Genomic DNA, 25,970 nt, shown 5'->3' on the forward strand with positions numbered 1-25,970 from the left:
ATTTACTCCACATGAGGCACATTTGGGTCACCATTGTTCTCTGATTATTATAAATAAAATTGCTACAAACTTTTTTTTAGTTACGAATTTTTTAGTGAGTACAGCTTGCACATGAGACAGTGTGATCTATGCAAGTGTGGAAATGATGGTTAAGCCCTCAGTAAGCTGGGTTCACTATTAGTTTTACTTCTAGCTAACCATTAAGTTGTACACATATTTGAACTTCTCTCTCTGTGCTTCTTTTGTAAAATGTGCATAATATAAGACTTACCCTAGCTTTAGAAAGAAATGATTTCATGCTGTATAGGTAAGTCATTAATTTGTTGTGTTCTCTAAAATATCATAAATATTCAACTATATTTTTGTAAATTTAAGTTAATTATAAAATTAAGAGACCAGTATGACTAATTTAAAAAATTGTGCTTATTTTTTCTTTAGCCCAATAATAAAATATTTAAAAATCATACAATTGAAAGATTAGTTTTCAAAAAGTCATTATTAACTGTTTCCTAATGATTTTCATTGAATTAATTTTGATAATACATAAATCTTTTAGAAATTATTTTTCCATTATATTTGTAAGTTGTTTTTTTTTTTAATCTAGATGGGTCTAGGAAAGACAATCCAGGCAATTGCCATCACTTACTTTTATAAGGAGGAGTGGCCTCTTCTGATAGTGGTCCCGTCATCTCTGAGGTACCCTTGGACAGAAGAAATAGAGAAATGGATTCCAGAACTAGGACCAGAAGAAATTAATGTTATTCAGAATAAAAATGATGTTTGGTAAGAACAACTTCTTCAGCCTAAAATAAAAAGCTACTGTGTATTTTGATTATATACTAATTTTTTTAATGAGGTATATCTATAACAAAATTAAGAGAGTAATGTGAAGTATTACTTGGTTTTGAGTTTTTAAATACCAATTATTTATAAGAAGTCCAATTGTATATTAAATATTTTAAGTCCGGTTTAGTGGGATATTGCATGATTTAAAGTACACACACACATATGTAAACAACTTTTTTCTTTATGTTTTTTGGTCCATATCCAGTGATACTCAGGACCTATTCTTGGTTGTGATGAAGATTGAACTTGGGTCTCTTGTAAACACAACATATGTTCCAGCCATTTAAGCTAGCTTTCTGGCCCAGCTATGCATATTTTAAAGTTATATGTAAGGTGTTTGTTTAAATATACCTTAAGTATACTTAAAACTATTATAGGGTTGAAAAAGAAATTTTGCAGTATCTAATTATTAATTTAGAGCTTATAAGCTTTCATTATCAGCAATTATGATGGATTCTGTTTTCATCATTATTTTAATATATACAACTTTTATGAAAAACTCAAAATAAATATTAGCCAGCTTTGTTTTCTTCACATTATATAATTTTGATATTTTTTACATTGATAAAAATCAATGCTTTGTGGTTATTTTAAGCCCTTATTAAAAAAATTAATCAGCATAGATGCTATTTTTTGTCCTTTGCTTTCTCACCTTTAGCATAAACAAATTTGAAATTGAAATGTATCATTCTGAGTTTCTAGATGGATCATGCAAATTGTCATGTTTCAGAGGCTTAAAATCATCCATTTCTGAGTCTCAAATGAACAGTAAAGTATCTATTGTACTATCATATATTTGCCACAATTATTTTAACTTATTTTTGACACATACTAGTTATGATTGCATAGTTCACAAGTCAAGGAAGGTCTTTAGTAGTCTTTGAAACTTTGCATCTCAATAGGCCTTCACTGTATCCCTGAAAAGTAGATTTTTCCAGGGCTTAAAATATACTTGTCATTCACAGAACTAAGCAATCTAGTAAAAACAGAGATCAACAAATGGGACTACATTAAACTAAAAAGCTTCTGCACCGCAAAAGATACAGTGACCAGAATCCAAAGACTATCCACAGAATGGGAAAGGATATTTACACAATACCCATCAGATAAGGGGTTGATATCAATGGTATATAAAGCACTGGTTGAACTCTACAAGAAGAAAACATCCAACCCCATCAAAAAATGGGGCGAAGAAATGAACAGAAACTTTACCAAAGAAGAAATACGAATGGCCAAAAGGCACATGAAAAAATGCTCTACATCACTAATCATCAGAGAGATGCAGATCAAAACAACCACAAGATACCACCTCACACCACAGAGACTAGCACACAGCCAAAAGAACAAAAGCAACCGCTGTTGGAGACGATGTGGCGAGAAAGGGACCCTTCTACACTGCTGGTGGGAATGCCGACTGGTTCAGCCCTTCTGGAAAACAATATGGACGATTCTCAAAAAATTAGAAATTGAGCTCCCATTTGACCCACTGCTGGGAATATATCCCAGAGAGGCAAAAAAGTATAATCGAAATGGCATATGCACATGTATGTTCATCGCAGCACTGTTTACAATAGCCAGAATCTGGAAAAAACCCGAATGCCCTAGAACGGATGACTGGTTGAGGAAACTTTGGTACATCTATACAATGGAATACTATGCAGCTGTTAGAAAAAAGGAGGTCACAAATTTTTTATTTAAGTGGATCGGCATGAAAAGTTTCATGCTAAGTGAAATGAGTCAGAAAGAGAGAGACAGACATAGAAAGATTGCACTCATCTATGACATATAGAATAACAGAGTGGGAGACTAACACCCAAGAATTGTAGAAACAACTACCAGGAGGTTGACTCCATGGCTAGGAGGCTGGCCTCACATTCTGGGGAAAGGGCAACTCAGAGAAGGGATCACCAACTATAATGTAGTCGAAGGCCATGTGGGAGAAGGGAGTTTCGGGCTGAATGAGGGCTAGAGACTGAGCACAGTGGCCACTCAACACCTTTATTGCAAACCACAATAGCTAATTAGAGGGAGAGAACAGAAGGGAATGCCCTGCCACAGTGACATGGTGGGGTGGGGGGAGATGGGATTGGGGAGGGTGGGAGGGACGCTGGGTTTACTGGTGTTGGAGTATGGGCACTGGTGAAGGGATGGGTTCCCGAACTTTGTATGGGGGAAGCATAAGCACAGATGTGTATAAATCCGTAACTGTACCCTCATGGTGATTCATTAATTAAAAATAAATAAATTTATTTAAAAAATAAAATAAAATATTAAAAAAATATATACTTGTCATTAAGTTTGGTGGGAAATATTTGATTGTCAGTTTCGAGTTAGCACTTTAAGGACTCTGACCCCCGCTGTTTTTATGGGTTTTTTTTTCCTTTTTTTTTTTTTGGTTCCAGGGTAGAGACTGCCAGAAAACTGCCTATCCTACAGAAATGGCATGCTTTATTTTTTATTTTTGTCATCGTGACATGGACTCTGCTAGCCATTATTGGGAGGGTTCAGGATTGGGAGTGTCCTGCAGCCCACTAGACGGTCCTGCTCAAAATGCCAGTAGCATCTGATCTATACATTTTTTCATTTGTGGTTGGCTTCATTAATCATCCAACTAATATTTTGTTATCAACTTTACACATGATCTTAGTGCATTGAAGCAAATAATCTTAAAGAGCAGTGTTTTTAGTCTAGTAAAATGTGGCTTACTCAATGTCTTACAAAGACCATTTAAATATTTGGTTATTTTAGTTGTGGGTTTTGGTTTATTTCATTTGAAAATTAAACTCCTTTTAAAATTAATTTTTGCTGTATTCTGTTTGAGGTCCGCTCCCAGATATGCTCAGGGCTTTCTCCAGGCTCTGCTCAGGGATCGTTCCTGATGGAACTTGAGGTACCATAATGAGTGCTGGGGATTAAACCTGGTTCCACAGCTCATAAGGCAAATGCTCTACCCACCGTACTATTTCTCTAGTCCCTGAAGATTGACCTCTTAAGATAAACTGGGGTACAGCCTTAGTGCCATCTCCTTATGTTTTCCTGTTTTCTTATTCTCTATCTTTTTCCCAAAATATATATTGTTTATGACAAATTTGTTGCTGAAATATTTTTTAAATAAACTGATTTTTTTTTTTTCTAGGAGAATATCAATCAGCAAAGTGACAGTTCTGGGCTATGGTCTTTTAACCACAGATGCAGAGACTTTGATAGATGTACTAAATAACCAGAACTTTAAAGTAGTTATAGTGGATGAATCACACTACATGAAGTCCAGAAATGCAACCCGCAGCAAGATTTTATTGCCATTAGTACAAAAAGCCAAACGTGCCATTCTTCTTACAGGAACTCCGGCTTTGGGAAGACCTGAAGAGGTACTAAAATCCTAATTCTTTGATCTTAAGTAAAAAGTTAGTTATCTGTTTAGCAAGTGTTTAATTTTAAAGAAATTAAATGCCAAAAGAGTACATTTGGATTTTTAAATACCTATTAATAATTATGTACATCTGTGACCATGATTATTTTTGTGTATTTGCATGTATCCCTTAGTTATACTTGTACGTGCACTTAGAACATTGATTTGACCTTTTATTTTCATATCTAGTATAAATTTATAATATTCAAAGTTTTGTTCTTGTGATTCTCCAATATTAATTATTTTCAGTTATCTGGTTTATTTTATATTATAAGCTCCTTTGAATTGGTGTTAAATCAACTTTATATCTTTTATTAAGTAAATCTACTTTATATCTTTTACTCTACATTGTAGGATAACATATCCTCAGGTAGTTTAGGTTTATTGGGTGTACTAAATAAAGTTTTAAATAAATAAATAAATAAATAAATAAATAAAGTTTAAAGTTTACTCCCTTTACAGTGCTCCCATTCCTCTGTGTTTATTTGTAGCTTCTTTCTTAGTGTTCTGTTGACTTGTAAATATTGTTTTTCTCTTCTCCTTGAGTTCTTTGCGTAGTTTATTCAGAGCAGTGTCCTTTTGTATGAACACAGGAAGACTTAGCAAATGCTATGCTTTTGTAACCTGGTAGTCATTTGACTCTACATGATATTTTCCTCATGGGCATCTGTTGTCTCGACCTAAGCCTCCGCTGCCCTTACTTCCTAGCACCCCCAAAAGCAGGGTCCTAACAAAGGACGGGACGGACCCAGGGCAAGCGGTGAGTTGTGTGCTACCCTGGCATCGAGTTGGGACTGGCCAAAGTGCCTAATGCTTAACTATAAGTTAAGAGCGTGATCGTGGACAAATGCTGTCATGATCCAAACGTTGATAACTAGATTCGGACCCTGCTAGGGTGAGGAATGATTAATGTGGCCTGAGTGCTGTAGTCTGAGCCTGTGGCAAGATGTTGCCTGGAGAGCTGCCTTGCAAGCCTCAATGTATCTCCTGCTATGTCCATAAAAAAATAACTAGTATTAAGATGTTAATAAGTGCTTGCTAAGGAAAGGAGAAAAACACCTTAAGAGTCAGGAAGGGCTTTGGAATGCCCAGCCCTCAGGAAGGGCTTTCTTATAATGATTTTGCTACCTGGCTGTGTGTAGCCTATGCAAGGGGGAGAGAGAAAGAGGAAAGAGAGGAACAAGAGAATCCAGAGAGGCTGCAGTGATCCAGAGAGAGGACGGAGCTGGGAGTGCGGGAGATGAGAAAGATGGAAGATTGAATAAACGGTAACTAATCAGCAACCAGCTTGGTTCTCGTTCTTCCTTCGCCTGTCCTTGGCCAATAGCCGTCCCAATCCAGTCCATACACAGCTGTTCCAGAGCACCGAACGCGGGCGGTGAGACAGAGCCGCCCGGAGAGCCCGCGAGTGCACATGCCCATCAGTGTGCTTTGGTTTTTCACACTACATTCTATAAATTCTCTCAGTTCCTCTTAATTTAGAATTCCGTAATTTAGAAAGTACAGAGGAACTGGAACTGGTATGTAGAATAGATAGATTATCTAGCAGATAAGACAGAGTAGTTAGATTTTCCCATTAGAGTGAAAAAATAAGGCTTCTGTTTTATTTAGACTTTTCACTCTAACAATCCTGTGGTGATTAAAGGATTTGGGAGAGGTAATGATGAAAGAAATTTTCACGAATCTGTAAACATCAGTGTAACTTAGGAAGCCTGTCTATTAATAAACATTGTGAGTCAGAAGAAGGTATTGGCTTCTTGTCTGAAGTTATTTATTATCAGAATTAGCAGAAATAAAATTTTGAAGATACCATGCCTTTGGCCCTGGGCAACATAGGGTAGGAGCCATTGTTAATTTCATTAAACCAGTTTTCTAGTAGAATTGCCAAGCTTTTGCTTTTGAATCCTGGAAATCTTCTAAGATAAACAGAGCAATACAGAGTGATAATAAGATTCTTAGGTTTTTCTCTTTTATGTTTTGTTGTTGGGTACCCATTGGAAGTTAAATAGTGGATCCCAAGTGTTTACTTGTCTTGGAAAATTATGTCATAGAATAAAATAGTTGGTTATTTCTTTAGTAGAAAAATTGTAGGGCCAGGGCTGGAGGATTGCACAGTGGTTAGGGCATTTGCCTTGGATGCAGCTGATCAGGGTTCAATTCCCAGCATCCCATATCCCAGCCCCTGAGCACTGCCAGGCGCGATTTCTGAGTGCACGATTCCTTTGCATCACCGGGTGTGACCCAAAAAGAAAAAAAAAAAAAATTGTAGGACCGGTAATGTGGTGCACTGGTAGAACACATGCATTGCAGATACAATATTGGGTTCAGTCCTTGAATCCCCACACAGTACCACGTGCAATCCCCAGCACATCACATGTGATCTTCAGCACAATATATGGGTGCTGCAGCAGTACCTACAATTGCTTTGTTTCTTCAAGGGTTCATTTCACAAAGAGAGTATACAGAAGACCATATTGTAATGGTAATAGTGTAATGAAGATTTACTTATTGATTAGAAGGAAAACATTGGCAACACCGTAATGACCCTTTGGCCCCAGTGTAGTTCCTTGCCAGTACTTTCCACCTCTTATTTAGAATAGCCACTTTAAAAAAATTGAGGGTGGGGGCTTTTTGTGGATTAAGGAGGAGGAGGAGGCCAAACCTAGTAATGCCCAGGGGTTAGTCCTGTCTCTACACTTAGGAATCACTTCTGGTGGTGCTCATGACACCAGATGGGATACCAGGGTTTGAACCTGTGTCAGCGGTGTGCAAGGCAAACGCCCAAACCTTGGCCTCTTCTCCTTGACTACACCCCCAGGGATAGCCTCTTTTCAAATCAAAAGTGAATCTACTTTCAAAAATTCTGGTGGCTAAACAATTTGAGCAAGTTTAGAACTTGTTAAAAAATAAATAAAATTACAAATTCTAGGTTGGAAGCTTTAAAGCTAGGGAATCCTCCAATTTTTTTTTCCCCCAAAATTATATTGGATATTTTGGGTCCCTTAAATTCTCATTTTTATTTAGAACTTGGCAACTTGTTTGAAGAATTCAGCTTGGATTTTTATAGGGTTTGGGCTGAATTTATACATCACTTTGGAGTATATTGTCATATTAAAAATGTTGTCTTCAATTCATGAATATATGTTTTGGTGTGTGTAGAACTTTGATTATTTTCAATAGTACTTTGTCATTTTATACAATATAAGTTTTTTCATCTTCTATTAATTATCTTCTCTTTGATAATATTGTTAATTAAATATTTTCTTAATAGTCTTTCCAAGTGTAAGAAAAGTCTGGTCATGGCTAAAGCTAATGCCTCTGCCACAGAGAATTCCAGAGCAAGTCAGGGAAGTAAAGTACAGAAAAAATCATTTTATTAAAGTATAGTACACACTAAAGAATCAGAGTGCAGGTATAACCTGAAAATACAGCATTGTTTCTAGATATGGCAGACGATTTAATAAAAACCAGAGCACAAACTCAGTGAGTCAAGAGTAGGCATGCTTAAGGGAGAGATAGCACTTCTAAGTGAGAAACAGTTTACTAGAAAAGCACCCTCTCAAGGAGCCCAGGTGTGGGTGTACACTAGAGAGAGTCACACTATTTCTACATAAATTTCTAAGCTGTATAGGGATAAGAAATTTAATAAGGATGACCACCGTGTGCTCAGCCACCTACAACCCCAAACCCAAAATACAGAAATAATTACTAGTTTGTTATTTCTCTAATTTCTGTTTTTGTTTTTGTTTTTTGGGGGGATATTTTTGTGTTTCGTTTTTTGTTTTTGTTTTTTTGCTTTTTGGGTCACACTTAGCGATGCTCAGGAGTTACTTCTGGCTCTGCACTCAGAAATTTTTTCTGGAAGTGCTGGGAGGACCATGTGAGATGCTGGAGATCGAATCAGGGCCCACCCTGTGCAAGGCAAACATCATACCCACCGTACGTCATACCCATCATACCCATTCCAGCCCCACAATTGGCTTTGTAGTCTTATGATATCCATCTATAGTTGTCTGTTTTATCTTTCATTTTGCTAAGAATGTTATGATGGCTTCATAGAATGAGTTGGGAAATGTTCCTTTGCTTCCGCTTTTTTTTGAAAGAATTTATGAAACAAATTTTACTGTATGTTTTAAATTTTACTTTAAGTTAACATAAATATTAAACATAAATATTTATTTTTTAAAATATTTGATAAAATTCCATGGTGAAGTTATCTGGGCCTCAGCTTTCCCTTCTGCATTGATTTTGTATTTTGTTTTGTTTTGTTTTGTTTTGCTTTGGGGCCACACTCTGAAGTGCTCAGGGCTTACTCCTGGTTCTGTGCTTAGGGATGACTCCTGACGGTCTAAGGGGACTAATGGGAGCTGGGGATCAAAATTGGGTCAGCCATGTTACTCGTTATTATAGAGTCAGGAGTAACCCCTGAACACTGCCAGGTGTAGCCCAAAAGGAAAACAATAACAAAGATTATAATTATGTTGATGAGAATGTAAATTGGAACTCTTTACATGAAACTATAACATGGTAACATGTTTAACTCTAAAAAGTTTATTTCTTACACCTACCTGTTTTGTTTTTAAAAATATTGTACAAAGCCATCTACTGGAAATGTAGTGAGTAATTGGCAGGTAGAGTAGATAGATATAGATTCATATATATATATAATACCTATATCCTTATATGTAAATATAAGCACACACAAACTTATTAGTTTCTGTAACTGCTTAGCAGCTAGACATAGTCTATATATCCCTTAACAGAAGACTTTTAAATTTACAGTGTAGGGGATGAAGTGATGTAATAGCGGATTGTTATGCAGCCTTTAAAAGTGCTTTATTATTGTAACACATCTGTAACTTTTAAAACCAAATAAAATTAGATATGTATTTATTTTCATGATGTCTATGACATGAGTTTTGAAACCAAATTGTAATTGTGTATCTGTTGTATTATCTTTTTCATATTATTTCTGAATGAAAATATATGCATATGCGTATAGGCATAGAAAACCATAATAGTCATTCTTGAATAATAGGATAGCGGGGATGGAGAATGGGACAACAAAGCCTTGAGAAAGGAGAATTTGATTTTATTTTTTACTCTTTGCTGTTTTATGAAGTGTATTTATCATAGTAATGGTACTTGAGACTATTGTGACAGATTGAGAACACTGTTATTACAGCTCTTCATGCAGATTGAAGCTCTCTTTCCACAAAAATTTGGAAAATGGACCGATTATGCCAAAAGATACTGTAATGCACATGTCAGGTAATACAGACTATTTTTTTTTTATAAATATTTCTCCTCACATCCTAACATGATGCTTTAAAAGTCATTTTTGTGTCTGTGTTTTCAAATTGTATTTATGCAATAGTTTCTGTAAGTAAATGCTTCATGGAAGACTTATGTATGATTAAAGGAGTATATAAATTAGAAATGTATAAATTTTAACCTTCAACTTGTTTTTAAAATTATTATTTCTATTAACTAGATAAACTTGCACACTGTACTAAAATAGAATGTAAGTATGCTTTCTATTCTGTTTCCCAGCCAAGCTTTTCCATTTTCATAGGTGATTGTGTGAACAGTTCCATTTCCATTTGCGTTCTTCTGGATAGATTCTGTGCATAAAAAAAAACATATGATCATAACCTTTTGGCATTTGTATTGCAAACCATAATTCCTAAAATGAGAAAGAGAGAGAGAGAGAGAGAGAGAGAGAGAGAGAGAGAGAGAGAGAGAGAGAAGAGAAGTGCCTGCCATTGAGGCAGGCGGGGTTAGCAGGTAGCTTGAAGGGGTGGGAGGGAAACTGGGGACACTGGTGCTGGGAAATTACACTGGTGGAAGGATGAGTGTTGGAACATTGTATGACTGAAATGCAATCATGAACAGTTTTGTAATGCTCTATCTCATAGTGATTCAATTAAAAAAAAAGAAATCGATTTTTGTAGCAACAGTGAAAAAATGTATGGTTATATGTATAATAGCAGTTTATTTTTTCTATATTTATGATAACATAATGTTTGCATTGCTCTGCAGTTTGCTCTCTTCACTAATTTGTGTTGAAAGTCTTTTACTTATTGAAAGAGATTTGCACTCTTCAAAGGCTATGTGTATATCTGATTGTTTGGATGAGCTATAATTTATTATGCAGCCTGCTAATAGGCAGTTGCTTATTATACCTGCCTGTTGTATACAGTGCAGCAGATGAATATCCTCAAACTAGTGAGGGGAACTATATTGTAGTAGCCAAGATCATGAGTCTGGTGGTAGGCCACCTGTGTTTTACTTTTATCTTTACAGATTATTTGGTTTTTTATTTTGTTTAGGGACCACAGCTGTCAGTGCTTAGGCATTACTCCTGTCTCTGTGCTTGGGAGTCATCCATGGCATAGATCAGGGAACTATATGGGGTGCCAGGAATTAAACCCAGTTGAACTCGTACAAGGCAGATGCCCTACCCGCTTAACTATGGCTTTGACCCTCACCTTTGCTGTTTATCAAAAGTTTTGTTTTAGAATATGGACGATTCTCAAAAAGTTAGAAATTGAGCTCCCATTTGACCCAGCAATACCACTCCTGGGAATATATCCCGGAGAGGCAAAAAGGTATAGTAGAGATGACATCTGCATTTCCATGTTCATTGCCGCTCTGTTCACAATAGCCACAATATGGAAAAAACCAGAGTGCCCGAAAACAGATGATTGGCTAAAGAAACTCTGGTATATTTACACAATGGAATACTATGTAGCTGTCAGGAAACATGAAGTCATGAAATTTGCATACAAGTGGATCAACATGGAAAGTATCATGTTGAGTGAAATGAGTCAGAAAGAAAGAGACAGACATAGAAAGATTGCACTCATATGTGGAATATAATGTAACTGAGAAGTACAAGTTGGCAACGATGCAACTTCTGGCAGATATCTCTCCGGACTTAGTTACTAAAATACTAAATTACAGAAACCCAAAACTGAGAGGCCGCTAAGTGTGGTCACTCGACCTCATACCTCTTCATCCTCAGCAATGGAAAACAAATTATCTAATGCTTCCTTTTCAGGAGGTCTGACTTTAGGGGAGAGACTCTCCAAACAATAATAGTGAGTTTTGTTGAAATATTGTATGCAATCAAAGTGAAAGTAAAGTGAAATTTATTAGTTACACAGGCGGGGGGGGCTTGGGGGGGGCTAGGGGCGTGGGTGGGTTTGGGGTGTGAGGGGGCGGGGTGGAGCTATACTGGGATTCTTGGTGGTGGAATATGAGCACTGGTGAAGGGATGGGTATTCGAGCATTGTATAACTGAGATTTAAACCTGAAAACTTTGTAACTTCCCACATGGTGACTCAATAAAAAATTTAAAAAAAAAAAAGTTTTGTTTTAGAAAAGCAGCTTTCCATTAATTTTGTTTAGCTTGAAAAATAAAAAGTATTCATGCCTAAGAGTTATCATAATACCGACACTAGCAGATTATTATAAAGAACAGTGAGTATCACATAGTAACTACTCAATAATTAATAACCATTTTAATATTTCATTTCAATGTCTGAGAACAAATCAGTGAGATTAATTTATGGAAGTAAAATTGCTTGTGAGTGTAGAACTTTTTTGTGCTTTTTGTAATTATGATCTACAGAAGTTTTGCCAGTTTATATTCCACCAGCAGTATTTAAGGTTCTCATTTTTTCTTCCGCACCTTGTCAACATGTTAAAATATAAAAATTTTAGTCTTGAGGTTAGGGCAATAACCTCAAGAGGAAGCGTGCATGCTTAACATGTGTGTGGCCATGAGTTCAGTCACCAGCACAGTGTAACCTCCAAGCATTGCCAGCTGTGATGCTGGTAGCCCTAAGCACCACTGGATATTACCCCTATAGTCTTATCCCTGCTAATGTGAAGAGGGAATAGTACTAATTCATAGTTATCTTATATTTCTAGATACTATTTCTAAGTACTATTGAACATTTTTGTGTATGTTTAAGTCACTATTAATTTTTTTCTGTCAGTAGTCTATATTCTATCACTATCACTATCTTCCCGATTTGCTTGAGCGGGCCCAGTAACGTCTCCTTCGTTCTAACCCTGAGATTTTAGCAGCCTTTCTTTATTCCTCCTTCCAAATGGTGCCGCATTAGAGGTTCTTTCAGGATCAGGGGAATGAGACCCATCATTGTTACTGTATTTGGCATATGAATACGCCACGGGGAGCTTGCTGAGCTTGTCAGGTTCTCCGAGAGGGAGAACTAGGCTATAAAATGTTTCGGCCACCCACTTCTGGGAGTGTGGTTTTATAGTCTCTGGATGTTGGCCTTTGATGGGATTACACGGCTTCGGGGCAGTTTCTGGGTGTGACTGCCTAGCTACTGGAAAATGGGGATCTGGGCGGAAGAGGCCCAGTCTTGATCTGAGCAGCCTTGGAGATCTCAGCCCCGGGTCCTGCACACCTGGGTTCCACTGCCGGTTTCTTCATGTGTGAGGCTCATCGGAACATGTGGAGAGGAGCCTTGAGCATGGCAGTGGCATCATCTTCAATTCTACTAAAGTCACTGACTCTTTTCTTTTTTTCTTTCTTTCTTTCTTTTTTTTTTTTTATCGAATCACAGTGAGAACAGTTACGACGCTTTCCAGTTTAAGTCTCGGTCATATAATGATCAAACACCCATCCCTTCATCAGTACATATTTTCCACCACCAAGAACTTCAGTATACCCCCATCTCTCCCCTCCCCCTGCCTATGTGGCAGATGATTTCCACTTTACTCTCTTTCCACTTTGATCACATTCAATATTTTGACAAAAGACCCACCATTATTATTTGGAATTTTCCCTAACAATCAGACCTGCCAAAAGGCATTATTAGATTGTTTTCTATTGCTGATTCTGAAGAGCATGTGATGATTTTGGATTTCTGATATTTTAGTAATAAGTCTGGAGGGATTTCTGCCAAAAGCCGCTGGGCTCCAAGATTGGTCTGTGTGCCTCTGGGATCATGGCCATTCAGGAGCCAGGAGCTGTTTGTGGGTGGCAACTCGGGGCCTCATCAGGCGGGGAAAGGGGCCAGTTCCACCCCTCATCCCAAGAGGCCCTGCGTGTCGCCACTCTCTCTCTAGTTTTTGGCAGGGGTGGATGACAGATCATTTATTTTTGGTTGTTCACTTTGTATATTTGGAGAGGTTGTATGGCCGCATAAGCGGCTGCAAGCTTCGGAGGAATAGTCCTGATAGCCACATACTGGAGCCATGCTTGTAGAAGCTTACTTCCATCTGGAGAAGGCGGGGAGACTGCACCTGCTCCATCTGGGGCGTCCAGAGATACCGGCTCGGTACAGGGCCTGGAAGATTCTCTGGTGTTGTGGTGCCACTGGGTTTCTTAACTGCTGAGTGTGGCAAGATCTCACTGACTGACTCTTAGTGGGATAGTGGAAATCTTGTAAAACTCAACTTTGCCCCTTTCTACATTTTACTCACTTCACTTTGTGTGATCATGGTACTGTGATGCTTATAAAGGACTCTAGATCAGCGTAACTCAGACCAGGACATATGGCCCGCTGTGAATCCCCAGGATATCCCAAGGAAGCAACAGGCAAAAATCACATAAATGAAGAGCCAGAGCACAGGATTTGGGGTACAATAGAATAAAAGGTTGAAAGGAGCCACAGCTGGGAAAAACGTTAGGAAAAAAGTTGATAAACACTGCTCTAGATTACAGTAATAAATAGAGCCATCCATATTGGGTGAAGGCAGTTTAACACTTATACAAAACTAGAAAAGTTTGGATGAAAATAAGAAGACAGGAACTTTTTCGAATTAAGATTAAGTGCAGAAATGCACAGTATTGCTTAATTCAGAGCTTCGTAAGAAGTCTCCTATATTGACCATAACCATATGCTACTGGAATTAAAGCACAGTTTAATCTTAGGGAGTGGGCTAATGTAATTAGCCATATTAGTAATGCAAAGGAGCTTCACTTCATCATCTCCATATATGCCTAGATATAATTTGATAATCTCCTTGAATACAACTTTTTTGTTTTCTGGACTGGATAGATAGCACAGCAGGTAGGGTGTTTGTCTTGCTGACTTGGGTTTGATTTCTCTGTCCCTCTCAAGCGATAACTCATTAAGGTATGGTAGCACAATGGCACTATGAAAAAGTTAGCTGTCCTTACATAAATAATAATAATAGTATTTTTTATTTGTTTTTATTTTTAGCTACACTCTACTGGAATCGAACTATGATAAGCATATGCAGAAACAGCCTGTATTATCTACAGCCCACTAATAGTTTTTAAGATGTAATTATAAATAGGCGAGATACAAGACATTGTTGAGAAACCACGAGGCACAATTCTTATAGACTACAAATTTCAAACATTTTCTGATAAAACCAGGCATATTTGCTGGATTTATGTTTGGAAACTTTTTTATTCATTTCTTGACTAAGAAAGTCATACGACAACAATCATATAACATTAGTCTCTTTTTTTCTTGAAATGTTTTATGATTTGTGAGATTGTATGTTGTTTCCTGTATTTTATAAAAAGCTGTTTAAAAACTGTTATTATGCCCTAAAAGGACATTTTGCCCCCAGATTCTATTTCGAAAGTTTATTATTCCTTTACTTTTGTCACTTGGAAGCACCATAGGTTCTCAGTACTGTGATTCAGAATAAGGCACTTTCTGGCATTTTAAGTTAATCTGCAGAATGCTAAATTTTATTCCATAATGTTTTGATTCTATGAAGGTGTGATTTTCACACTATAATTTTGCTAAAGCAAATTATGGTTAGTTATTCAGTTCTAGACCCATATTTTATATCCAAAATGTCAGGACTGTATTCAAAATAAAGTGAAATGAAGCTTGAGCATAAATATAACTTTGCTTTTATAAAATTTATTGTGTATAGAAGTAATGGCAAACAAAAATTTACTAATGAAAATGTCTATCAACAGTTGTGATGTAGGTAACCGCCTACCTGCTATGATCTGAGAAGAACAGAAAATTTTTCTCAACCATAACTTGTTTCTAAATCTCTTACATCATTCACTTTGCTGGGTTATATTTAGAAGACACTATAAATATACATATGACTTGGAGAAGGCAGCATATTCATTTGTCAGCAGGAAAACTAGAAAAGACTTCATAGAATGCCTGGTCCCTCGGTTTTGTATGCAACATACCTACCTGTTTAGGTCAGATGGCTTCCCCTGAATCTGACTTCTCTCGCCCACCCCCCAGCTCCCATTTTTCATGGCATAAAAAGACTTAGGAACTAGCAACCTTAATTTTCTTTCATTTGAAAAAGAGGACATGTAGGCTGCCCAGCCCTATATCTTGTTATCATTAGCCACTTTTAAGAGGCCTTCTGTGGGAAGAAATATTTTTCTTCTCTGATAAAAGCCTGCAAGGCTAAGAATACTCCAAAACAATCAAAATTTTTGAGACAGTGAATTTCTTTCATTAAGAAAAAAAAAAAAAAGGAAGAAAGAAAAGTGGGCCAGGATTGTGGCTCAGTGGTAGAGAACCTATCCTTGCATTTGTGAGGCTCTGAGTTCAAAACCCAGCACTGCCAGGAGTGGGGAAATAACCCAGAAAATCTTCATTGTTATTTATAAAAATTTCCAAATTTTCTTCACTGGGGGAGTACTGGTGATATTTTTGTGCAACTTCACCTTCTGTGAAGAAAAATTTGTCTAAATTTTTATTAGCAGGAAGATGTTGGGTGTTAATCCAGAGTAAAGCTATTTATAGCTGTTCTTCCAAAGTGTTAATTAATAGGTCTTTGTCAGCTTCAAAGAATTATCCTGTCCTCTTTCCTCAGCACTCTCAAATTTAATGTCCTCATTCATAGCTAAATAAGGGGCAGTTCTGTTCTATTTGCAAATGGCTTAAATCTGAGAGAAATAGTTAATATATTGATGGCAGAGATAAGTTTGAAAAGTAATTAGATAAAGATTAATAGGAAAAGTTCTGCACTTATGGTTGGAAAGTCAGCTTTGTGTGGAAGGATTTTGAGAAATTCTTACCTATTATCTGTAATTTAGTTCGTAAGACTTCTGATTTTGAATAACCTGAGTCTAAATTGAAGCCAACTATCTTACAACAGATAAAAATAAATATTAGGACACATTCATCAAAATGAATTACTTTGTATCACTATAAAGGATAGTTCTATTCCAGTCACTATTAGAGTACATTTGGAGTATGATTTAATTTTGAATAATCCATTTATTTTAAATATTTATAGAGTGCCTATTAGACAACATGGTTGCAGCCTTCACTGAGTTTTCAAATCAGACACTAACTAGATCACTACTGTTGTGATCGTGTCATGAAAGGGAAATTAAGAGTACTATGGCAGTTTGGTAGAGTGAACCACTCAGGTCACAGAAGACAGAAGATTTCTATGAGTAAGTGATTTGCATTCCAGGAAAAGGAATTTCATGTTCTCAGGCACAGAATAAGAGACTGCTAAACCTCTGAAGAATTGACAAGCCCAATAGAGTGGAATATTTTTGAATTAGTGGAAAAGGGTCTCAAGATAATATGGAATTCAGGTAGGCATCATATTATATATAGTGTATTCACGATAATCACAGTAAGAGGGCATTGGAGAGTGTTTAGTTTTTAGTTATCAGCGTTGTGGTTTAAAAAGATATGTATTGTACCAGAAGTCAAGGTACTTGCTTGGCATAGCGCCAATCCTTTTTCGATTACCATCACTACATATGGTCCTCTGAGCACCTTGAGGAGAGTGAGGAGTAGCCCCGGCACTGCCTGTGTGGTCCAAACCTGAGCCCCCCAAAAGAAAAATACAATTGATTCCTCATTGGTTTATTGTGCTGTAAAAGTTTTAGAGTGCAACTTTATGCCTCTTTTATAAGAGCATAAGCCTCACCACTTGTGGCGTTTTGGGTTTGTGTGCGGGTGTTTTTAAATATTCAGCTCAGTAGCTTTAAGCACATTTACATTATTGTGCAACCATCACAACACTAGGTATCTCCAGAACTTTCCATCATCCTAATCTGTTGTTGCTCCACGCTCATTAAATAGCAGCAGCTCATTCCTCCTTCCCTTTGCCTCTGCAGTGTGAGTGGAAAGCATGAGAGGAATTTAAAGTATCATTAGACTTACTGATTTTGTTTGCTCTTTTTCTTTTATTCTTGTGCCAGAGATTAAACCCAAGTCTCATATCTATATGGCAGCAAGTCATTGAACCATTTCCCCAGCCTCCAAGTTTGCTCTTTTTTATTTTTTAAAATTTTTAAAAAGTGGGGCTGGAGCGATAGCACAGCGGGTAGGGCGTTTGCCTTGCACGCGGCCGACCCGGGTTCTAATCCCAGCATCCCATATGGTCCCCTGAGCACTGCCAGGAGTAATTCCTGAGTGTAGATCCAGGAGTAACCCCTGTGCATCACCGGGTGTGACCCAAAAAGCAAAAAAAAAAAAAAAAAAATTTTAAGAAGTGCCTTAACTTCTATACTATCTCTCCTGCTCCTGTTATTTTATTTTATTTTTGACAACATTTTCACATGGTTTAAAATCATAAACCTATGGAAGAATATATACATCTTCTACTTACACAGATGGTAGTATAAGACATTATTTTATACATTCATTTTATTATTTTAAATTGAAAATGTCTCCTTTTTATACCTAAATAATATTATTAAAGATATGCCTTCGTTTCTGGGGTGGCATGAAGTTGCAGCAATTTTATGTGCTGACTTTTTTTTTTCCCCTCTGTGAGATAGAAGGTCAAGCATATGTTCAGAAAATAATAAAGTGGAGGGTTAATTTTGATGAATATTGACATAGTGTGTAATTTTGCCAGATAGGCACCAGAAGAATGAAATAACAAGATTTGCGTGGTGGATGTGGTAGCAGGATTAACCATTTGCGATCGGTAATTTGAGATCTATAGTGGAATCATTCTTCTCTAAACTAGCAGCTCCAAGCAGCATGGGTAGCAGCTTGGAAAAGGTTCCTAGCTGAATTCATCTGAGATTTTTTTATTTTTCACCAGCTTGTGAGGCAAGAATGTGGGAGGCGGGAAATTATGCTGTTTTGCTAAGAACAAAGCTAATGTATGCACTTGATTTCAGAACAAGGTGGGATAGGAAGTGAAGACAGGAAGGCTCATGTTGGTATGATGAAAGTGAGCAGTCAGTTGGTTGAAAGATCTGATGAGATAATGATATACTGAGACAAAAGGAACAAATAGGAGAGAAGTGTGGAGGTAGTAGAGAGAGGAAGGGCAGAATTTATCAGATAGATACTTTTCTCCGAATCAGTTACAGTCACGATAGTGGGACAGTTTGAGAAGATTGTAGAAGGTCAATGGAGACAAGGAATATGACTGAGAGGAGTTTCTGTCACTTTTCAAGAATCCTGATAACAAATGAAACCTGTCTGTGAAAGGAGGACCAAAATAATAAGAGGACTGCTCATTTTCAGCTCTACAAATGCCTATTATTGATGAGTTACTATATTTAAAACATTATTTCAGAGCTGCTAGCAGTATAAAGATGAATAAGACATAGAGCTTGATGTTACATAGCCTATAGGAATATTAAAAAGAGAAAACCTAAAGGGGACAGATCTTTAAATATTTAAAAATCTGTCATGTTTCAAACAAATTAGACTTTTATCTTTATGGCCTCAGAGGACAAAACTAGTGTTGGTAGTAAAATTTAATAGAGAGGTAGCCTTTGGGTTATTGTGTGTTAATATTTTGTGCATATTTGTGTGTATGTAACAATAAGATAAAATATAACATATATTATATTTTATCAAATATGCAAAATTTTAACAAATATGCAAAATTATTACAATCCTACTACAAATAAATTGTTTCTCTTTAAAATTTCTGTTCTTGTCCATATATCTAATTTATACATGGTTTAAAAGTCACCTGCATGTAATGCTTTCCTCTAACTTCATGGAGCATCAACTTGTCTCATGCCTTAACAATGTCTTTGCTAGTTGTCTTATTATCTTTATTTTTAATAATATATAGTTATTTACAATAATATAATATAGTTATTAAAATATACTTTTAGAATGACTTACTCAAGCAACTGGAGAAAAATTCTAGTTAAGTAAAAATCAGCTGAGGTACCTTTGTCCCAGTAACCATCATTAATGTGCTTTGATACCTTTTCCTTCAGTTACTCTTCTTTTTTTTTTTTTTTTGGGTCACACCCAGCGATGCTCAGGGGTTACTCCTGGCTTTTTACTCAGGAATTACTCCTGGCGGTGCTTGGGGGACCATATGGGATGCCGGGGATCGAACCCGGGTCGGCCGCGTGCAAGGCAAACGCCCTACCCGCTGTGCTATCGCTCTGGCCCCAAGTTACTCTTCTTGAGTACAAAGGGATAGATAGATGGATAACCAAATTTATTTTAATTGTTCCATATTATACCTACTCTTCTGTAATTTTTTGTATTACTTGCTACATTTAGGATATCTTTCTATCCTGGTAGTGGAAGTATAGCATTTTTATTTGGTACCAGATATTGCATGTTATAAATAAGATACTGTGCCATATATTATAAAAGTAATGTATTTGGGCCAAAGAGATAGTATAGAGGCTAAGGCGCTTGCCTTAACTTGCACGTGCTTACTCTAGTTCACCACGTGATCCCCGAGCATGTCCAGGAGTGATCCCTAAGCACAGAGCCAGCAGTCAGCCCTGAGTACAGTAGTATGGTATCAAAGCAAAGCAAAAAATAGTCTTTAATTCTTTCAAGGTCTTATGAAGTTGATATTACTGTGTTTATTTCAAAGATGAGTAAAACTGAGATTTGGAAAGGTTGAGTCGCTTGTCAACCTTTATATCAATATCAATATCAACCTTTAATATCAATATCAAATTTGAAAGATCAGTAATTAAAATAGCCCTTAGGTCCACTTTTTCCATTCTTTTTCCAATATTTGAATTACTTAGTAATTCAGTGTCTATCTTTATGCGATTAAGTAATTAGATAAGTGGACTGAATAAATTGATACTGTTCCCTAGTATTAGTTAGCCGACTCTTTCTAGATCACCTTTATTTCCTTTTCTCCTTTGGTTTCTATATTTTCATTGCTAATTTTTTGCTCAGAGATTCCAACAGATCTGTCAGCTTCCAAAAGGTCTTTCAAACACGTGAAATAATCTTTTTCTTTGTTCTTTTTTCCTGGTGGCCTCCCTCCTACAGCCTTCTGTTCTAGCCAATCTGGCCTGGTTTTTCTTTAGACATAATGCAGAACTCTCATCTTGAATTTTCTTTCCCATTCTGCATTTTTGGATTAGCAAATTTTTGAATTGCATGACTTTTAATTTATTTTGGATTTTCAATATATACAAAAATCTATAAAATAGTGTAATCAACCCCCCTGCTATCCTCTCTCAATCATCTTCAGAATTTATCAACTCAGGATTGCTCTTGTATTTAACTATACTCCTGTAACTCTTCTGCTCTATATTATTTTAAAGCACGGCTTCATATTTGATCTGCAAAATATTTCACTTAGCTTTCACTAAAGTTAGGGACACGTTTAAAAAATAATTACAATCCAATTACTATACCTAAGAAATAAAACTAGTCTATTCCTATCATTAAAACTCCAGTAAATATTTACATTTCCAGTTATCTTGTGGATGTCTTAACTTTACAGATTTTTTAGATATCCCCCCCTCCCATATTGTTTAATCAGGACCCAGATAAGATTTCCACATTACAAATGATAGGCATCTCTTAAATTTCTCTTAATCTTATGACTTATCCTATCTCTTGTTTTGGTTATTTAATTTGTTGGATAAATTAAATTGTTACCTGAATTTTGGTGCTTTTATTTCCATAGGGTTGTTTGCATGTTCTTTTTGTTTATTTCTACATTAATAGTTATGCCTTGAAACTTTAATTCTTCAAATTTTGGCAATTTACTTTTTTTTTTATTTCCAACTTTTTATTTTTTTTATTTTTTAATTTATTTTTTAATTTTTTATTGTGGAAAGTCACAAAGTTACAAAGTTTTCAGGTTTAAATCTCAGTTATACAATGCTCGAATACCCATCCCTTCACCAGTGCTCATATTCCACCACCAAGAATCCCAGTATAGCTCCACCCCGCCCCCTCACACCCCAACCTCCCCACTCCCCTAGCCCCCCCACCCTAAGCCCCCCCCCTCCCCGCCTGTGTAACTAATAAATTTCACTTTACTTTCACTTTGATTGCATACAATATTTCAACAAAACTCACTATTATTGTTTGGAGAGTCTCTCCCCTAAAGTCAGACCTGCTGAAAAGGAAGCATTAGATAATTTGTTTTCCATTGCTGAGGATGAAGAGGTATAAGGTCGAGTGACCACACTTAGCGGCCTCTCAGTTTTGGGTTTCTGTAATTTAGTATTTTAATAACTAAGTCCAGAGAGATATCTGCCAGAAGTTGCATCGTTGCCAACTTGTACTTCTCAGTTACATTATATTCCACATATGAGTGCAATCTTTCTATGTCTGTCTCTTTCTTTCTGACTCATTTCACTCAACATGATACTTTCCATGTTGATCCACTTGTATGCAAATTTCATGACTTCATGTTTCCTGACAGCTACATAATTTCATAAGATAGAGATTAAAAAGTTGCATTATGAAAAGGTATAGTAGAGATGACATCTGCATTTCCATGTTCATTGCTGCTCTGTTCACAATAGCCACAATATGGAAAAAACCAGAGTGCCCGAAAACAGATGATTGGCTAAAGAAACTGGTATATTTACACAATGGAATACTATGTAGCTGTCAGGAAACATGAAGTCATGAAATTTGCATACATGTGGCAATTTACTTTTATAGGGTTGTTGTATTTGTTCATGAGGATGCCCTTGGTAACTAATGCTTATTGTTCTATGATTGTTAGCAACTGTCATACTTGGAACATAATTTTTGAAATCATTCAGCATTGCCAAATGATGATATTCTAATATTTTTCCTTCATGTATTAGTTAAAATACTTCTAAAAGGAAGACAACCTCTAACCCACTATTTGGAGGCTCTGTGCTTAAGTTTGGTCAGCAAAAGCAGGGTAGATGCTTAATTTTTCCTTTTTTCATAGTACATTTACAAAATAATTATTCTGCTAGCATTTTCTAATGGTATGTATGAGGGTTTTTTTTGTTTTTGTTTTGATTCCTTTTTTTTAATTAGTGAATCACCATGAGTTACAGTTACAAACTTGTGAACTTTCATGTTTGCATTTTGTTTATATCCCTCTACCAGTGCCCAGTCCCCTCCACCAATGTTCCCAGTATCCCTCCCACCCTTCCACTCCATCCCCCCCCTCACCCCACCCCACCTCTGTGACAGGGCATTCCCCCTTGTTCTCTCTCTCTCTCCTTTTGGGTGTTGTGGTTTGCAACAGAGGCACTACGTGGCCATCGTGTTTGGTCTATATTCTATTTTCAGAGTGCCGTCCCGTGCAGGTCCTCAAACCACACTTTACCTGGTGTTCCCTTCTCTATGTGAACTGCCCCTTCCTCCAGCATCTGGTGCTAGCTTCCAAGACTTGGAGCCAGCCTCCTGGTACTTATCTCTACTATTATTGGGTGTTAGTCTCCTATTCTGTTATTTAATTTTATATTCCATAGATGAGTGCAATCTTTCTATGTCTGTCTCTCTCTTTCTGACTCATTTCACTTAACATGATACTTTCCATGTTGATCCACTTATATGCAAATTTCATGACTTCATCTTTTCTAACAGCAGCATAGTATTCCATTGTGTAGATATACCAAAGTTTCTTTAACTAGTCATCCATTCTCGGGCACTCAGGTTTTTTCCAGATTCTGGCTATTGTAAACAGTGCCGCGGTATGTATGAGTTTTTAATGTTGAGATTAGCAAGTATAAATCTTTCAGCTTTGTTGTTTTTTAGATTGTTTTGGCTATTCTGTCTCCTGTATATCTTCATCTAAATTTTAGGATCTGCTTATGAATTTCTGCAAAGACGCCAGCTGAGATTTTGATAGATACTTAGGTTGAATCTGAGATCATCTAGGGAGGTTTTACCAGTTTTATAATTACAATATTAACACTTCCTCATGATCAGTGAATAAGGATATTTTCCTTTCCATGAAGTTTCTAGTCTCAGGGTGTAATTAATTCTTAACAATTTAAAAAAAAATTTTTTTATTGAATCACCCTGTGGAAAGTTACATAGTTCTCAGGGTTATGTCAGTTATACAATACTCAAACACCCTTCCCTTCACCAGTGCCCATATTCCATCATCAACCGCCTCAGTATACCTCCCGCTCCCCCAGTCCCCGCCCTTGTAAGTGATAAGTTTCACTCTGTTTACTCTTTATCTTGATTACATTCCATGTTTCAACTCATAACTCCCTATTGTTGCTGGAGTTCCCCCCACAAAAAAAGACAGTCCTACTGCCAAGGAAGCATTTGATAGTTTTCCATTGCTGAGAATGTAGAGATATTAAGTCCCGCTGTTTGTTACATAACTTTTTATTTTCCCCCTCTTTCCCACGCCACCGAGTTCATGCCTACTTAGTAATCCTCATAGTGTGGGGTCCCATCCTGTCCCGCAGGGAGGACCCTTCGTGGGGCTAAGGAGGGGACGTAACCGAATGAACAGATGCAGAGCCAGAAGGAGGAGGAGGAGAGAGAGAGAGAGAGTTTATTCACAGCAGTTACAATACTTATACCTCTTGGTGGGAGGGGGCAGTATGCATGCTTGGACCCCCATAGGAACAATAGTAAAATGCAGATCAGGCATGGGCGTTGGCTAGTGAGAGGAATGGCGAACTGATAAGATCAGTAAGGTCAGCAGTGGTGACCTTCTTACAGAAATCCCAAGTAAGCCTCTGCTGGACTAGAGGATAAGAGCCGAGCTTGTAAAATGGCTCCCTACATCATAGTATGATTGACACCACGCTGTCTGACAAAGGGAAAAGAACCAAGAAAGATGGTTATTTCCCGTCATCAGCCGGCATGGGGCTATAGCTTAGTTGATAGTCTAGCAGCATGCCTGCAAGCAGTTTCTGGAACCAAAAGTAGTGCGCTGGTATCGGCCCCGGCTCGAGACGCCAGCAGCGTCCCACTGTTCCATGTACATAGTAATTTTTTTTCCTTATATCCCGTTCCCACACCACCAAGTTCGTATCTACTTAATGGACATCATAATATGGCTAACACCACGCCGCCTTTCTTCCCGAGAAAGAAATATTCCTTCTCCTCAGCCGGCATGGGGTTATAGCTTAGTTCAGTCTAGAGAGATGGCTACCACTTTGATTGCCTTCAATATTTCAACAAAAGACCTACTATTCTTGTTAGGATTACCCCCCCAAAGTCCAACCCGTTACAAAGGAACCATTTCATATTGCTGATGATTAGATGACATTAGGTCGCGCCTGCTTTGGGTTTCTGTATAAAGTCCAGGGAAAATTCTGCCAGAAATTATATCACTACAAACTTTTACCCTTTTATGGTGCTCATAAGATGGAAAACCCTAGAGAGAAATACCCGGCCCCCGCTATAGCAGCCTGGCCTAGACGCTCAGTTCACATTCTGGAAGTATTTCATTGGGCTGCTGGTGTCCAAAGTAGCTCTTTGGGTCTCCTCGTTCATGCTGGAGTGTCAGCAGCGGCGAAAGGGGCTTAACATTTTTTTTTTTTTTATGATTTATCAGGTTCTGTCACTGTCATCCCGTTGCTCATCGATTTATTCGAGTGGGCACCAGTAACGTCTCTCATTGAGAAACTTATTGTTACTGTTTTTGGCATATCCAATATGCACGGGTAGCTTGCCAGGCTCTGCCGCGCGGGCTTGATACTCTCGGTAGCTTGCCAGGCTCTTCGAGAGGGGCGGAGGAATCGAACTCTAGTCGGCCGCGTGAAAGGCGAATACCCAACTGCTGTGCTATCGCTTCAGCCCTAATCTGTGTTCCCATGTTAGTTGAGACTCAAGGACTTTCTTTTTGTTTCTTTTTTTTGGGGGGGTAACACGTGGCAATGCTTAGGGGTTATTCCTGGCTCTGCATTCAGGAATCACTCCTGGAGGACTCAGGATACCGTGTGGGATGCCAGGGATCCACACCCTGGTTAGCTGTATGCAAGGCAAGTGCTGTACCGCTGTACTATATCACTTGGGTCCCTTCTTTGTTTGGGGTTTTTTTTTTTTACGATTTTTTTTTTTAAATCACTGTGAGATAGACACTTACAAAGCTGTTCTTAATTAGGTTTCAGTCATACAGTGTTCCAACACCCATCCCTCCGCCAGCACCAGTGTCCCCTTTTTTTTAAGTCATGTTTTCCCCTTCTTTCCTTGTTGCTGCTATGATGTAGGATTGTTCACTTGGTTTCAGTTTGGTTGCATTTCCTATACATTTGATTGCAGTGTTTGCCGAGGTTTGGTTGCAGTATAGGGATTGCAATCAAGAGATTACACTTGGTTGCAGTACAGACATCACACATTTTTGTTGCTGTGATGGTGCTGTGATTCACAAACAGCAAGGCTGCTGGGTTCATACTTGGCATAAAACTCTTAGCTTTGTGCCTGCAAGTGAGATATTTTACCACTGAGCCATAGCCCTGGGCCACACTCAGGTTTATCAACCATCTTCACTTACTGTTTTCACTGATGCTAGATGGTGAAAAATCACCTGTGAAATTTCCCACCTGTGAAAAATCAGATGGGCTAATTTCACATGACCCTTTAAAACA

General features: G+C 37.5%; 1 protein-coding gene across 1 annotated transcript in view; it reads left to right on the top strand.

Annotated features, from left to right (window-relative positions):
* The window catches only part of ZRANB3 (zinc finger RANBP2-type containing 3), a 200,159-nt gene that overhangs the window by 70,614 nt on the left and 103,575 nt on the right, over nucleotides 1–25,970 (top strand). Inside the window, exons 4-6 of the mRNA XM_055122825.1 lie at nucleotides 605–783; nucleotides 3,983–4,214; nucleotides 9,441–9,526. Coding sequence (XP_054978800.1) covers nucleotides 605–783; nucleotides 3,983–4,214; nucleotides 9,441–9,526 — 497 coding nt within the window. The remainder of the gene's footprint in view (nucleotides 1–604; nucleotides 784–3,982; nucleotides 4,215–9,440; nucleotides 9,527–25,970) is intronic.

This window comes from Sorex araneus, chromosome X, assembly GCF_027595985.1.
Source record: "Sorex araneus isolate mSorAra2 chromosome X, mSorAra2.pri, whole genome shotgun sequence".
NCBI classification, from domain to species: Eukaryota; Metazoa; Chordata; class Mammalia; order Eulipotyphla; family Soricidae; genus Sorex; species Sorex araneus.